Source organism: Erythrolamprus reginae, chromosome 6 (genome assembly GCF_031021105.1).
Source record: "Erythrolamprus reginae isolate rEryReg1 chromosome 6, rEryReg1.hap1, whole genome shotgun sequence".
NCBI lineage: Eukaryota > Metazoa > Chordata > Lepidosauria > Squamata > Dipsadidae > Erythrolamprus > Erythrolamprus reginae.
Window position 1 is genome coordinate 86,359,851 of NC_091955.1, and position 14,523 is coordinate 86,374,373.

Consider the following 14,523-nt stretch of genomic DNA (forward strand, 5'->3'; position numbering starts at 1 on the left):
AATGATCATTAAATGAACTTTGTAAGTTGAGGACTATCTGTAGTTCAGCTTCAGTAGCGGGTTGCTACCGGTACAGATAAGGACGCCGTACCGGTAGTGAAAATTGAGCTGCGCACGCAGCTTTGCTTCTGCGCATGCCCATGTGAGTCCAGCGAGATTTTGCTTCTGAGCATGTGCAGGAAGCAAAATTTTGCAAGAGGGTGCATGTGCATGATTTTGACATTTTTTTGCTTCTACGTATGCCTGGAAGCAAAAAAATCGCCAAAACCTTTCGTGTGCACCCCTTCACAAGATTTTGCTTCCTGCGCATGCTCAGAAGCAAAATCTCGCTGGCACTCATGCGGGCATGCGCAGAAGCAAAGTTGCATGCGCATTGCACCAGTAACAGCGGTAGCAGCAACCCGCGCCTGTTCAATTTGCTTGGTGGCATTGCTCCAACTATGTGTTGAGACCTGGTCCAACCTATGAGAGAGGCAAAGGGCAAGTGATTTCTCAGCATAACTGGTTTTGCAATTTGGAGCCTTAAAAGAGATCTTGGGTTTGCTATATTTCTTTCTTGATCACTTTCATTAGAAATGGCTTGTAAATTCCTTTTTGGATATTAAGAACCTTCAGAGCAATGAGTTTTATTACATGGGTGTAATCACATTCTTCCCATTGACATTGAAATAGGATTTATGTAAGTTTAAAAGTTAAAGAAAACTTTTTTTAAAATTTGGAAATAAACAGCAAAAGGGTGATTAGATTATTAATTTTGGAAAGTTTTTAAACAGACAAAGGGGCCACGTTGACTGGGTACAACATTTTGAAAAAATAAGAATGCTTTCTGCAGTTTGTTTAAAATCTTATTAAAAGTATACGAAGATTTTTGACTTTTAGTAATTAACCTTCAAAAGCTCCTAACCATGTTTTTTCCTCTTGCACTTAAAACTCTTTTGAGTTTTAAGTGCAAGAGGAAAAAACATGGTAAGAGGAGATTTTGAAGGTTAATTACTAAAAGCAACTAGGAAAAAAAATATAATTTATCATTATTATACTTAATGGAGAAGATCCATTAATATAGAATGGAAAAATATTTTAACTCTGCAAAAATGCAAGTTTTAATAGCTAAAACAGATACACAAGTAATAAATCAGAAGATTGACTGAATATATTTTAATTCAGAAATGACTTGAATAACTTTTTTATTTTGGACTTACAAAATAAATGTTTTATATTTTTGAAAGAGTTCCTGAGAAAAGATAAAAAGAGGGAGTGAAATCATTTCTGGAACACTACTTAAAAGGAATAATCATCAAGACTTTTAAAAGTAAAAATAAGATATATAAAGTTGCTTTCTTCAATCAAGGTTAAAATGTATTTGATGGTTTTTCCCCCCCAAATAGCTTTTAATGAGTTTTTCTTGACCAGGATTAAATGATCAGGCTTTAAAGATTTGTCTATAGATAAGATATGATAAGAAAAGATTTTTTTTGGTATTTTTAGAGAAAGTGATAAAATGGTAAAAAAAAAAACTTGTGAAGAGGTTTCTAACAGGGATGAAGAAAAGGTGATAAGAAATTAATTTGTGGGGTGTGATTTGATGGGATTAAATTTCAATATGTTGTTGTTTCTGGTAGCTCTTAATAGATTTTTTTTTCCTGATTAACCTTGAATGATGAGGCTTTAAAGATTTTAAACAAATCTCAAACATGAAATATGACATGATAAGAAGAGGTATTTTCATATTTTTTAGAGAAAATGATAAAGTAAATGTGTGTAAAATAAATGGAAGAAATATGAAATTAATTTACTTGTTTAAGATATATTATTTCTGATAGTTCTTAATGGACTTTTGGGAATTAAGATTGAACGATGAGGATTCATGATTTTCTAATAGATAAAGAATGAGATATGGAATGAAGAGTTTTTAGGTTGAAATGTTAAGGTGATAAATTATTGAAGTGGTTTGTACTTGTCCTAACGAAGGAGGAAGTCATTGCGTGTCCGTCATAAATATGAACTAGTTGCCAAGCATCCAAATTTTGATCCTGCTGCAGTGTTGTGTCATTGCCGCATACCTCCCAGAGACTTATAATAACACACAGAATTGGCCTCCTCCAGGTCCCATCGACTAAGCTAGTGTTTCCCAATCTTGGCAACTTGAAGATATTTGGACTTCAACTCCCAGAATTCCCCAGCCAGCATTTTCTGGCTGGGGAATTCTGGGGGTTGAAGTCCAGATATCTTCAAGTTGCCGAGGTTGGGAAACACTGGACTAAACAATGCAGGTTGGCGGGGCTGTAGGGAAGGGCCTTCTCTGTTGTGGCCCCGGCTCTATGGAATCAACTCCTCCCCCCACGAGGTCCATATTGCTCCCACCCCACTGGCCTTTCGTAAGGCCACAAAGACCTGGCTTTGCCATTAGGCCTGGGAGCCATGAATTAACAATTATGACGGCCAAATTGTATGAATGCTACGTATGTATGCTGGTCATTTAGTTTATTATGGGTTTTAATCTGGGTTTTATTGTTAGATTGTATATTTGACTTCTTTTTAAATGTTTTTGTGTTTTATATTGTTGTAAGCTGCCCCGAGTCTTTTGGGATTGGGCGGCATAGAAGTCGAATTAATTAATTAATTAATTAATTAAGTAAGTAAGTAAGTAAGTATGTACAGTGGTACCTCTACTTAAGAACTTAATTTGTTCCGTGACCAGCTTCTTAAGTAGAAAAGTTTGTAAGTAGAAGCATTTTTCCCCATAGGAATCAATGTAAAAGCAAATAATGCGTGCAAACCCATTAGGAAAGAAATAAAAGCTCGTGATTTGGGTAGGAGGAGGAGGAAGAAGAGGAGGAGGACAGTCGCTACTGAAGGAAGAAGGTGAGGTGAGGGCAATCAAAAAAATCCAAAACTTTTAAGGCTTAAAAAAAAAAAGAGGGACTCTGAGACAGCGAGGAGAAGCATGCGCCTCCCATGCACCCAGCGCGAGGCTGCCTCCCATATGCGCCAGAAAGAGAAACCCAGGGGGAATGGCAGGAAACTGACCGGGCCTTCATGCCACTCTCAAATTTCCTGGGAAAATTTTCTGGGCTTGGGTTTTTAAGTAGAAAATGGTTCTTGAGAAGAGGCAAAAAAATCTTGAACACCCGGTTCTTATCTAGAAAAGTTCTTAAGAAGAGGCGTTCTTAAGTAGAGACACCCCTGTAAGTGTGAAAAATGTTCAAAAGTCACTTTTTTCAGGGCCGTTGCACTAAAAACTAAAATGTAAGTTGTGGACTAGCTGTAGAGAAGAAAGGTTCTGAAGACATCTGGTATATTTCCCTTGCTTCCAAGTTAACCACATCTGTTTATTTGTAGTTCAGATAGTCCATTAAAAAGTAAATTTGCGGCGGGTTGCAAATTTAAGAGAAGCGATCAGGTGCGTTTTGAAAGGAACGGCCTTGAATGGTCCTCTCCTTCCTTCAGGTACATACACATCCTCTCCGTTTTCTTCCTTGTTCTTTTTTCTTTAAAAAGCTCTATGAAAAGCCCGTGGCAAAGTTGAGGGTTATGTTTGATGGAAAACCGTTGGGCTCACTGAACACTCTTTCACAGCATTGAATGCCGCTCTAAAATCACTGAAAATGTTAAGTACTCCAACGTATGTCCAATTATGCTCATCTTTAAGATAAATCTGCTGTTACCTATTGTAGTGTATCTTCATAACACTTGAACTATAATTTGCCTAAGCCTGGTCTTTAATAATTATTGTAAGTGTTCTCTAATGGATTGGAATATAAAAGCAGGTAAAGCACCATCTCTCTCTCTCTCTCTCTTTTTTTTCCCATTTAGGAATGGGAGTCACAAAAGTTTTTCGGGGGGATGGGGGAAATGCACAGGTTTTTGCTATCTGAGTTCTACACATACTTCGTGGGTGTGGGGGGAACCTTCTAAAATTCTCGTGAGTTTTTTCTCTCTCTAAGAGTATGCCATAAGCCAGTGATTGCGAACCGATAACGCGGGCCACAGGTGGCATGTGGAGCCATATCTGCCAGCACATGAGCTGTTTCCTTGTTTAGCTCCAGCGCACATGTGCCTGCTGGCCAGCCGATTTTCAGCTTGTGCGGAGGCTCTGGGAGGGCATTTTCGACTTCCAAATAGCCTCTGGCGGGGTGGGAGAGGGCATTTACACTCTCCGAAGGCTCTAGGGCAGTGATGGTGAACCTTTTTTCCCTCTGGTGCCAAAAGAGCATGCACGCGCACTATCGCACATGCACGAGTGCCCACACTCATAATTCAATGCCTGGGGAGGGTGAAAACTGCTTCCCCCAGACCACCGAGACCCTCTGGATGCTGGGAAAGGACTGTTTCCCAACTTCTGATGGGTCAAGTAGGCTCATGTTTCGCCCTCCCTGTTGTGGTTAGCCCTGGCTGAGCTCCTGCCCCAAGGAATGTGGAGGTGGATGCAGGGGTAACATCAACATGTCATAGACCTGTTTTATTGCCAACAGAGTCAGGTAGTGAAGTTTCCTTGGAAGAAGAAGGCGGGGGTAACTTGGAAGAGGGGGGCTTGGCAGACAGCTCAGGAAGCCAATCTCCATTATCTTTGGTAGATTCAGATGATGAATTGCTAGACCCACGCATGCGTAGAGTTATGCATAGGAGGGGACAACTGAAGAACTATTACAGGCGATAGAGAATCCACCTGTGGTTGGGTGGGGCTCACGTAATTAGAGCAGCTGTTATTATATTGGCAGCGTGCGGGCTTAGCAGCGTGGAGATTATCTGATCGTAGTTGTTGGGAGTCACGGAGTGTGAGAAAAGAAATCCTTGTAAGTTTTTGCCACGTCTGGAACAAACAGTATTTATGCCGAACTTCACAGTGCTGGTTTATTGCTGATTTATTGCTTGCCTTGTTATCGGATTGTAATCCATTACTGCCTTGTTTGTACAAGGAATCCCTTTGAATTCTAAGAGGCAGTTTTGCTTCTCTTTTGTTGAGAAAAAAAACATTTACTGGACTTCTACTGTGTGTGTGTGTCTGTTTTGAACCAATTTCCTTTTCATTGGAGGCTTGTACGAGAAGCCGGCAGAACAATCCCCAGGCTCTAAAGGCTTCCCTGGAGCCAAGGGAGGGTAAAAACGCCCTTCCCCATCCCCCCGGAGGCTCTCTGGAAGCCAAAAACGCCCTTCAGAGCCTCTCTGCAAGCCAAAAATCAACTAGCCGGCACATTGGAGCTGAGCTACAGCAACGGCTTGTGTGCCAGCAGATATGGCTCCGCGTGCCACCTGTGGCACCCGTGCCGTAGATTCGCCATCACTGCTCTAGGGACAACATGATGCCACAAGTTTGACATCCCTGAGTCAGAGATTTAAATTGTGGCAGGTCTTATGATGATAATGATGATGATAGTAATAGTATCATGGACACTAGCATGGCACAAAGGATCAGCATTCAACGTCATCTTTATTTATAAACATTTTTATAAAAATAAATTGAAAGGTGATGGCAGTCCAGTAATTTTTTTTCTAAAGAATCTCAATTGTTTCTTCCTAATTTTGATAAGCAGGGAAAAAAAGCCAAATAATTATACTTGATGAGATCAGTCTTAAGTTTAATCTGTATTTATTTGTTTTTTGCTCTTTAAATCCAAACTGGAAACAGTGATGATAAAGTAAAAGAAGCTTGGGTGTTCTTGGTGCTCACTTAACTTGGGGGTTTGCTTTCAGATGTTTCGTTAGGTAATGTTTATTTATTTATTTGATTTTTATGCCGCCATTCTCTTTAGACTCAGGGCGGCATACAACATGTTAGCAATAGCACTTTTTAACAGAGCCAGCATATTGCCCCCATAATCCGGGTCCTCATTTTACCCACCTCGGAAGGATGGAAGGCTGAGTCAACCTTGAGCCGGTGGTGAGATTTGAACCACTGACCTACAGATCTACAGTCAGCTTCAGTGGCCTGCAGTACAGCACTTTACCTGCTGTGCCAACGTTGTTGACGTTACCTATCAGATAATGAAATACCTTCAAGCAATGTTGTCTGGCAGGGCCTAGGGGAAGGGTCTTCTCTGTGGCAGCTCCGGTCCTTTGGAATCAACTCCACCCAGAGATTTGCATTGCCTCCACCCTCCTGGCCTTTTTCGAAAGATTTTAAAAATACACCTTTGCCGGCAGGCCCTTGCTCTGGCTGATAATATGATTGGGATTGGGATGAACTTGGTTGAATGGTTTTAAATGTCTGTACTTTTAAGATTTAGGTTTTATCCTCGGGTTTCATAAATTTTGTCTTGTGTATGTATATTGTTTTGTAAGCCTCACTGAGTCCTCTGGAGAATGGCAGCCTAGAAATCCAAATAAGTAAATAAATAAATAAGCTAACAACCCAACCTAGAGAGCACCATTGTTCAACATACAACTATGTTAAATAGAATAGAATTCTTTATTGGCCAAGTGTGATTGGACACACAAGGAAGGCAAATTTGGCTCTTCAATGACTTGTGGACTTCAACTCCCAGAATAACTGAGCCAATCATGCTAGCTCAGGAATTCTGGGAGTTGAAGTCCACATGTCATAGAAGAGCCAAGTTTGCCTACTCTTGCCCTACACCATTTCTGACAAATGGCAATCCAATCTCTTCTTGAAAGTGTCAAGTGATGAAGCTCCCACAACTTTATTTTTGCATCAACTGTCTCTGTCTCCCATCCAAACAAGGCCTTTCATTTAGAATAGAATAGAATACAATAGAATTTTATTGGCCAAGTGTGATTGGACACACAAGGAATTTGTCTTTGGTGCATATGCTCTCATTGTACATAAAAGAAAATACCGGTATACATTTGTGAAGAATCGTGTGGTACAACACTTAATGATTGTCATAGGGGTCAAATAAGCAATGAAGAAGCAATATTAATAAAAATCTTAGGATACAAGCAACAAGTTACAGTCATACAGTCCTAAGTGGGAGGAAAAGGATGATAGGAATGATGAGAAAAAACTAGTAGAAATAGAAGCGCAGACTTAGTAAAAAGTTTGACAGTGTTGAGGGAATTATTTGTTTAGTAGAGTGATGGCGTTGGGGAAAAAACTGTTCTTGTGTCTAGTTGTCTTGGTGTGCTGGGCTCTGTAGCGATGTTTTGAGGGTAGGAGTTGAAACAGTTTATGTCCAGAATGCGAGGGGTCAGTAAATATTTTCCCCGCCCTCTTTTTGACTCGTGCAGTATACAGGTCCTCAATGGAAGGCAGGTTGGCAGCAATTGTTTTTTTCTGCAGTTCTGATTCTCCTCTGAAGTCTGTGTCGGTCCTGTTGGGTTGCAGCACCAAACCAGACAGTTATAGAGGTGCAGATGACAGACTCACTGATTCCTCCGTAGAACGGATAGTAACGTGGTTTTCCCCCCTCTACTTTTATTTATTTATTCTTTTTCCCCAGAGCTTTATGAAGAAATCCGTCAATTCCGCAAGACCTGTGGCGACGTCCATATGAAAACCATCTTGGGAACAGGAGAGCTGGGATCCCTTAAAAATATCTACAAAGCCAGTCTTGTAGCCATGATGGCAGGTAACTTCCACACCTTTGGCTTAGGTAGTGTTTGCAGCGGATCGCCGCTTTGTGGAATGCTTCAATTCTGTAAACCAGCCAGCCGTTTGACCTTTCTAATTATGTTTTTCCTTTTCTCTATTTTTGTTTTTGTTTTCTTTCGTTGAACTGTTTGAGATCATTGTCTCTGCCACTCCCTCCCTAGCATATTATACTAAGCCAAAATCTGTTTTCTTACCTTTTATTTTACCATTTTTTAAAATTTATTTGTTTTGTCTAGTACATAATGTAGGTTTGTGGGGATATAATCATAGTAATATACATGAATAAAAGATTGGAGAAACATTAGGAATAATATAGAAGAAATACTCACTGGGAATACAGTGTTCCCTCAATTTTCGTGGTTCCGAGACCACCCGCGAAAGTCAAATTTCCGCGAAGTAGAGATGCGGAAGTAAATACACTATTTTTGGCTATGAACAGTATCACAAGCCTTCCTTTAACACTTTAAACCCCTAAATTATAATTTCCCATTCCCTTAGCAACCATTTAGATTATTACTGACCATGTTTATTTATTAAAGTTTATTAAAAAAATATTTATTAAAGGCGGACAAAAGTTTGGCGATGACATATGACGTCATCGGGCGGGAAAAACCGTGGTATAGGGGAAAGAACCGCAAAGTATTTTTTAATTAATATTTTTGAAAAACTGTGGTATATACTTTTTGCAAAGTTCGAACCCACGAAAATCGAGGGAACACTGTAATAGAGTTCATATTCATGAAGCTAATAAAACATAAAGACACGTTAGGACAAGGGACGGAAGGCATGATGGTGCACTTATGTACGCCCCTTACTGACCTCTTAGGAATCTGGAGAAGTCAACACTGGACAGTCTAAGGGTAAAAGTTTGGGGGTTAGGGGATGGCATTACAAAGTCTGGTAATGAGTTCCATGCTTTGACCACTCGATTACTAAAGTCCTATTTTTTGCAGTCAAGTTTGGAGCGGTTTACATTAAGTTTGAATCTGTTGTGTGCTCGTGTGTTGTTGTGGTTGAAGCTGAAGTCGGAGGACGGTGTAGCATATGATCTTACGGGCTATGCTTAGATCATGTTTAAGGCGATGTAGTTCTAAGCTTTCTAGACGCAGGATTGTAAGTCTAGTTTCACAGGGTATTCTGTTTCGAGTGGAGGAGTGAAGGGCTCTTCTGGTGAAGTATCTTTGGACATTTTCAAGGGTGTTTATGTGCGAGATGCGGTGCGGGTTCCAAGCTGATGAGCTGTATTCAAGGATTGGTCTGGCGAAAGTTTTGTAAGTTCTGGTTAGTAATGTGAGATTGCCATAGCAGAAGCTACCTAGGATTAGGTTAACAACTCTTGAAGCCTTTTTGGCGATGTTGATTCTACCTACAAGCTGACCTACAGATATTCTCAGCAATTTCTAATCTGAGATAGGCTGGGCAAAAAGCAGGTGACTAACCCAAAGCCACACCAGGAATTTGTGTAGTTGAAGATAGACTAACACTTGGGTCTTCCTGCCTTTAGTCCAGCCACACTGGCTCATTGACATAAACTCTTTCGAGTGGCGCTTTTAATGCAGAGTTATTGTTTTATTTTAATGTTTCCTGAGAAGTAGATGCTATTTTTAAAATTTATAATCCCAGTCATCCAATTAGCTATTCAAAGTTACATTTAGGATTAAGGTTGATTCCTTGACATTTTTAGTGTAGTTTCACTAAAAATACAGCAGATGGCTCTGCTGTTTACACAATTCCTTTTTCTGTACGCTACACACAGGCACGTGCGCGCACACACAAACACCAAAAAAAACCAACCCCCAACCCCCCCAAAACCAGAGATAGATGCAGAGGTATTGTTGTGTATCCTTATAAAAATACTTCTAAATTTAACAACATCTACCCAAAGGGAAATATTACATCCTCCCCCCAATAAATAATTTAATTTTATAGGTTTGCTGAGAATATGGTAACGATGCAAATCCCACCACCTCTTTGTCTTCAGAAATTTTGAGGGCCTAAATTATTATTTATTATTATTATTATTATTATTATTATTATTATTATTATTAATTAGATTTGTACCCGCCCCTCTCCAAAGACTCGGGGCGGCTCACAACAATAATAGAAACAATATAACAGTGAAACAAATCTAATATTAAAAAATAAAACATATCTAAAACCCCAGCAATTAAAACCATACAACACATACATACCAAACATAAAATATAGAAGCCTGGGGGAGAATGTCTCAGTTCCCCCATGCCTGGCGATAAAGGTGGGTCTTGAGTAATTTGCAAAAGACAAGGAGGGTGGGGGCCGTTCTAATCTCTGGGGGGAGTTGATTCCAGAGGGCCGGGGCCACCACAGAGAAGGCTCTTCCCCTGGGGCCCGCCAAACGACATTGTTTGGTCGACGGGACCCGGAGAAGGCCAACTCTGTGGGACCTTATCGGCTGCTGGGATTCGTGCGGTAGAAGGCGGTTCCGGAGGTATTCTGGTCCAATGCCATGTAGGGCTTTAAAGGTCATTACCAACACTTTGAAGTGTGACCGGAAACTGATCGGCAGCCAATGCAGGCCACGGAGTGTTGCAGAAACGTGTTGCATCACTCTGTCTTCTGAATTCTAAGATCATCGTACTGAAAATTATGGGTTTTTCGAGTTCATGTTTAAAAATTAAGCTCATAATAATTCTTTGGTTTCAGTGAAAGTATAGAAACAGCGTGCTCAGCACGTTTTATACTTCAAACGATTAATATTCTGGACGACAAAAGGAAAAGGGGGGATACGATCGAAACATTTAAATATGTTAAAGGGTTAAATAAGGTCCAGGAGGGAAGTGTTTTTAATAGGAAAGTGAACACAAGAACAAGGGGACACAATCTTGAAGCTAGTTGGGGGAAAGATCAAAAGCAACATGAGAAAATATTATTTTACTGAAAGAGTAGTAGATCCTTGGAACAAACTTCCAGCAGACGTGGTTGGTAAATCCACAGTAACTGAATTTAAACATGCCTGGGATAAACATATATCCATCCTAAGATAAAATACACGAAATAGTATAAGGGCAGAATAGATGGACCATGAGGTCTTTTTCTGCCATCAATCTTCTATGTTTCTATGACTTTCAAAGGGAGACTGGACTGCCATCTGTCCAAAATGGTGTAGGGATTCCCGCTTGAGCAGAGGGTTGGACTAGATAACCTAAAAAGTCCCTTCTATAATGCTTTTCTGTCGCGTCACCTGATATACCTCAAAATGGGAGGGTGCATAGTGCAGAAAAATATTTAATCTTTCCCCTGGTTTAGCTGATAAGGGAGGAGAACCTGTGGCTTAGAGGGTAAAAGCACTGCCTAGCAAGGGAAGAAGCCCAAGTTTGAATCCTAGAAGGGTATGGCTAGCTGATGAGAGCTAAATAGCTTGAAATAGATCTATACTGGTCTCCCCGCATTTCTTCATCGGTTCTTTGTAAGTTTGAATACAGAGGGGGGGGGGGGGAGAGAAAGAGACAGAATAGTTCTATGAAACCAATAAGCAAAATAGAATCTGAAAAATAGAACTAAGAACAAACATAATGAACTAAAACAGAATAAAAATAGTATTATAAGAAGTTCCAAGCTTCATTAATGGTGTGGTGTATTATACAGATGGCAACACAAAAGTGGCAGACTTGGGAAGATATTTTTGAGTCTTTGTCTGAAAGAAGTAACATTACGTAGAAATCACAATGCCTACCCAGAAATTTCTTCAAGATCAGATAAGTGATGGAAGCAGCCTTATTAGTATGAGGCTAAGAACTTCTAACTTCTAGCTCTTTATGTGGAACCGTATCAAAGGCTTTGCTGAAGTCCAGATAGGCAATATCCACGGCACCACCTTGATCCAACACCTTTGTGACATAGTCAAAGAAATCAATGAGATTAGTCTGACATGATTTTCCTTCAGTAAAGCCATGCTGATTGGGGTCCAATAAGTTATTGTTTTTTAGGTGCTGATTTATCCTCTTTTTGAGTAGAGTCTCCATCATTTTAACTATAATTGATGTCAAGCTAACTGGCCTGTAGTTACCAGCTTCTTCTCTACTGCCCTTCTTGTGGATAGGCACAACACTGGCCATTCTCCAATCCTCAGGAACATCTCCTGTTAACAGGGATTGGTTAAACAAATCAGTCAGGGGGGGTAGCAATGACAGATCTGAGTTCTTTAAGAGAAGTTCTTAAAGAAGGGGACACAATCTGAAGTTTAGTTGGGGAAAGATCAAAAGCAACGTGAGAAAATATTATTTCACTGAAAGAGTAGTAGATCCTTGGAACAAACCTCCAGCAGAGGTGGTTGGTAAATCCACAGTAACTGAATTTAAACATGCCTGGGATAAATATAGATCCATTGTAAGATAAAATACAGGAAATAGTATAAGGGCAGACTAGATGGACCATGAGGTCTTTTTCTGCTGTCAGTCTTCTATGTTTCTATGTTTCTATGAGACCAAGGCGTTGCAACCTGGTATCATAAGGGACATGCTCCATTTCCTTTATCATTCTTGTTGCCCTTTTTTGCAAAGAGGCGGTCCAGGGGGGCATGATACCAGTCTACAAATACTTGAGGGGCTGCCACAGGGAGGAGGGGAACACATTATTTTCCAAAGCACCAGAGAGCCAGACAAGGAGCAACGGTTGGAAGCTGACCAAGGAGAGGTTCAACCTGGAAATAAGGAGGAACTTTCTGATAGTGAGAGTGATCAACCAGTGGAACGGCTTGACCACGGAGGTGGTGAACGCTCCAACACTAGTGACCTTCAAGAAAAGACTGGACTGCTATTGGACTAGCGTGATGGAGGGTCTCCTGCACCAGCAGGGGGTTGGACTAGATGACCTGCAAGGTCCCTTCTAACTCTAATAATAAATAAATAAAAACAAAGTCCAGTTGATTTTTGTGAAAAGTACCTTTGGGACATTTGGGTTAGAAAATACTGCTGTGTGCGCCTGAGCCATCACAGCATTTTGTGTGTTCATTTAAATTCACTGGTGAATAATTTAAAGGATCCTGTTTACTTTTTAATACAAGGGAGAGATATAATTTGTCTTTGTGTGGGTATTGTTACGTACAGCTGCCAGTGAACAGATGCTCGGAGTTCTTAAATGGATATTTTAGTCTAACAGAAGTTACAGGAGTGAAAATCAAAACTTTTCTCTCTCTTTCATTTACACTCCCACCCATTTTTTTAAAAAGTGATTTTCTGACATGATTAACACTAAGCCTGTCTCGCTATTTTTATATAGTTCACACACGTACGAGAATTCCTTGTAAACACTTAATATACTTTGTGCTACTTTTTTGGTGTTTGGGAGGACAGAGACTGAGTATTCATGATGATGATGATGATGATCATCGATGATAGCCTATTTTAACATAGAAACATAGAAGACTGACGGCAGAAAAAGACCTCATCTAGTCTGCCCTTATACTATTTTCTGTATTTTATCTTAGGATGGATATATGTTTATCCCAGGTATGTTTAAATTCAGTTACTGTGGATTTACCAACCATGTCTGCTGGAAGTTTGTTCCAAGGATCTACTATTCTTTCTTGAGTCTCGTGAGCTAAGCCCAGTTAGATTCGAACTGCCAAACTGTTGGTAATTGTTGTGGTTAGCTCTGGCCCAGCTCCTGCCCCAAGGACTGTGGATGTGGGGGAGACATCCACATGCTGCAGGCCTGTTTTGCCCCCCCGGTGGAATCTGCTGATGAAGGCTTCTCTGACCAAGAAGACATGAGTGACAGGGAGGAGGAGAGTGGGGCAGACAGCTCAGAAGGAGATCAATTATCTAGCTCCTCCTTGGATTCGGAACAAGAGTTAATGATACAGCCACGCATGCGGAGAGCGATGCATAGGCAACAACAACTGAGAGATTATTATCAAAGAAAATGAGGCCACCTGTGGTTGGGTGGGGCTGTGGTAATTAGTGAGGGTTTGGCCATTGTGGAGGATTATCTGATCTGTGGGTTTGGCCACCTGTGGGTTTGGCCATTGTGGAGGATTATCTGATCCTTGTGTTTCGTGACTGCTTTACTGACTTTGACCTTTTGTGTGCTGATTTTCCCCCGCTTTGAAACTAAACCAGAGCAAAATGTGTTTCACTTTGTGAAAGAAGAAGGACTGTGAATTGCCTCACAGCTGCAAGCTAAGTATCACAGAACTGATAAGGGACTTGTACCAATTACCAGTTTGTTTGGAGACGAGTGCTCTTGGCTATACCAAAAGAGGGCTAAGTTTAAGTGAATTTTCACTATAAAGAACATTGTTTTGAATTTTCAAACGTGTGTGTGTCTGAAATTTGTACCTGTGAATTTTTTGGAGGAGTCTACCAGAGAGCCCGACAGAACAGTAATCGGCAATCAGCAGAAGCACCATATTTTTCAGAGTATAAGAGATACCTTTTTCCTCCCTGAAAGAGGCTGAAAATTTGGGGGCGTCTTATACTCTGAATGTAGGGGGGTGTTTTCTGAAGCTTTTTTTTCAGTCTTAACAAGGTGGTAATGATCTTCTCAGCTCTTACCTTGCAGGTTCTTTCATTGTTACTCTTTGTAAACAATGTTTTCCAAGCTCTAAGTCTTTGCAGGATTTTTTTTCATTGCTCTACTTGCTCCAAATGTAACATCACCATTGCTCTTCTCTGCACTCTTTCTAGATCATTGAGAAAGAATATAATAGTGGAAAATAAAAAATGGACTAAAGTTTGAGTGTAATTTATTTAATGTATTTCATCTCATAGCGGCAAAGATTTTGTTGCTGTTGCTTGAAATTTCATATAAACCTATTTCTTCCTATTTTTTTAGTGGATCGGCCCCAAACATATTTGAATAGACTGGTTTGACTTATGTAGTTGGTGTGATTCGCTGATTTGAACCGATTCAGAAAATTGCAATCATTTCTAAATCAACAGCCCTGTTCCTTTCATTCAGCTTTTTGATTCAGAGGTTTGATTCTTTTGAAATTG

At 40.3% G+C, this 14,523-nt stretch overlaps 1 protein-coding gene across 1 annotated transcript in view; it reads left to right on the forward strand.

The window, feature by feature from the left end:
• DERA (deoxyribose-phosphate aldolase) overlaps positions 1-14,523 on the forward strand; it is a 50,566-nt gene that overhangs the window by 17,347 nt on the left and 18,696 nt on the right. Inside the window, exon 6 of the mRNA XM_070754300.1 lies at positions 7,398-7,526. Within this exon, the coding sequence (XP_070610401.1) occupies positions 7,398-7,526 (129 nt within the window). The remainder of the gene's footprint in view (positions 1-7,397; positions 7,527-14,523) is intronic.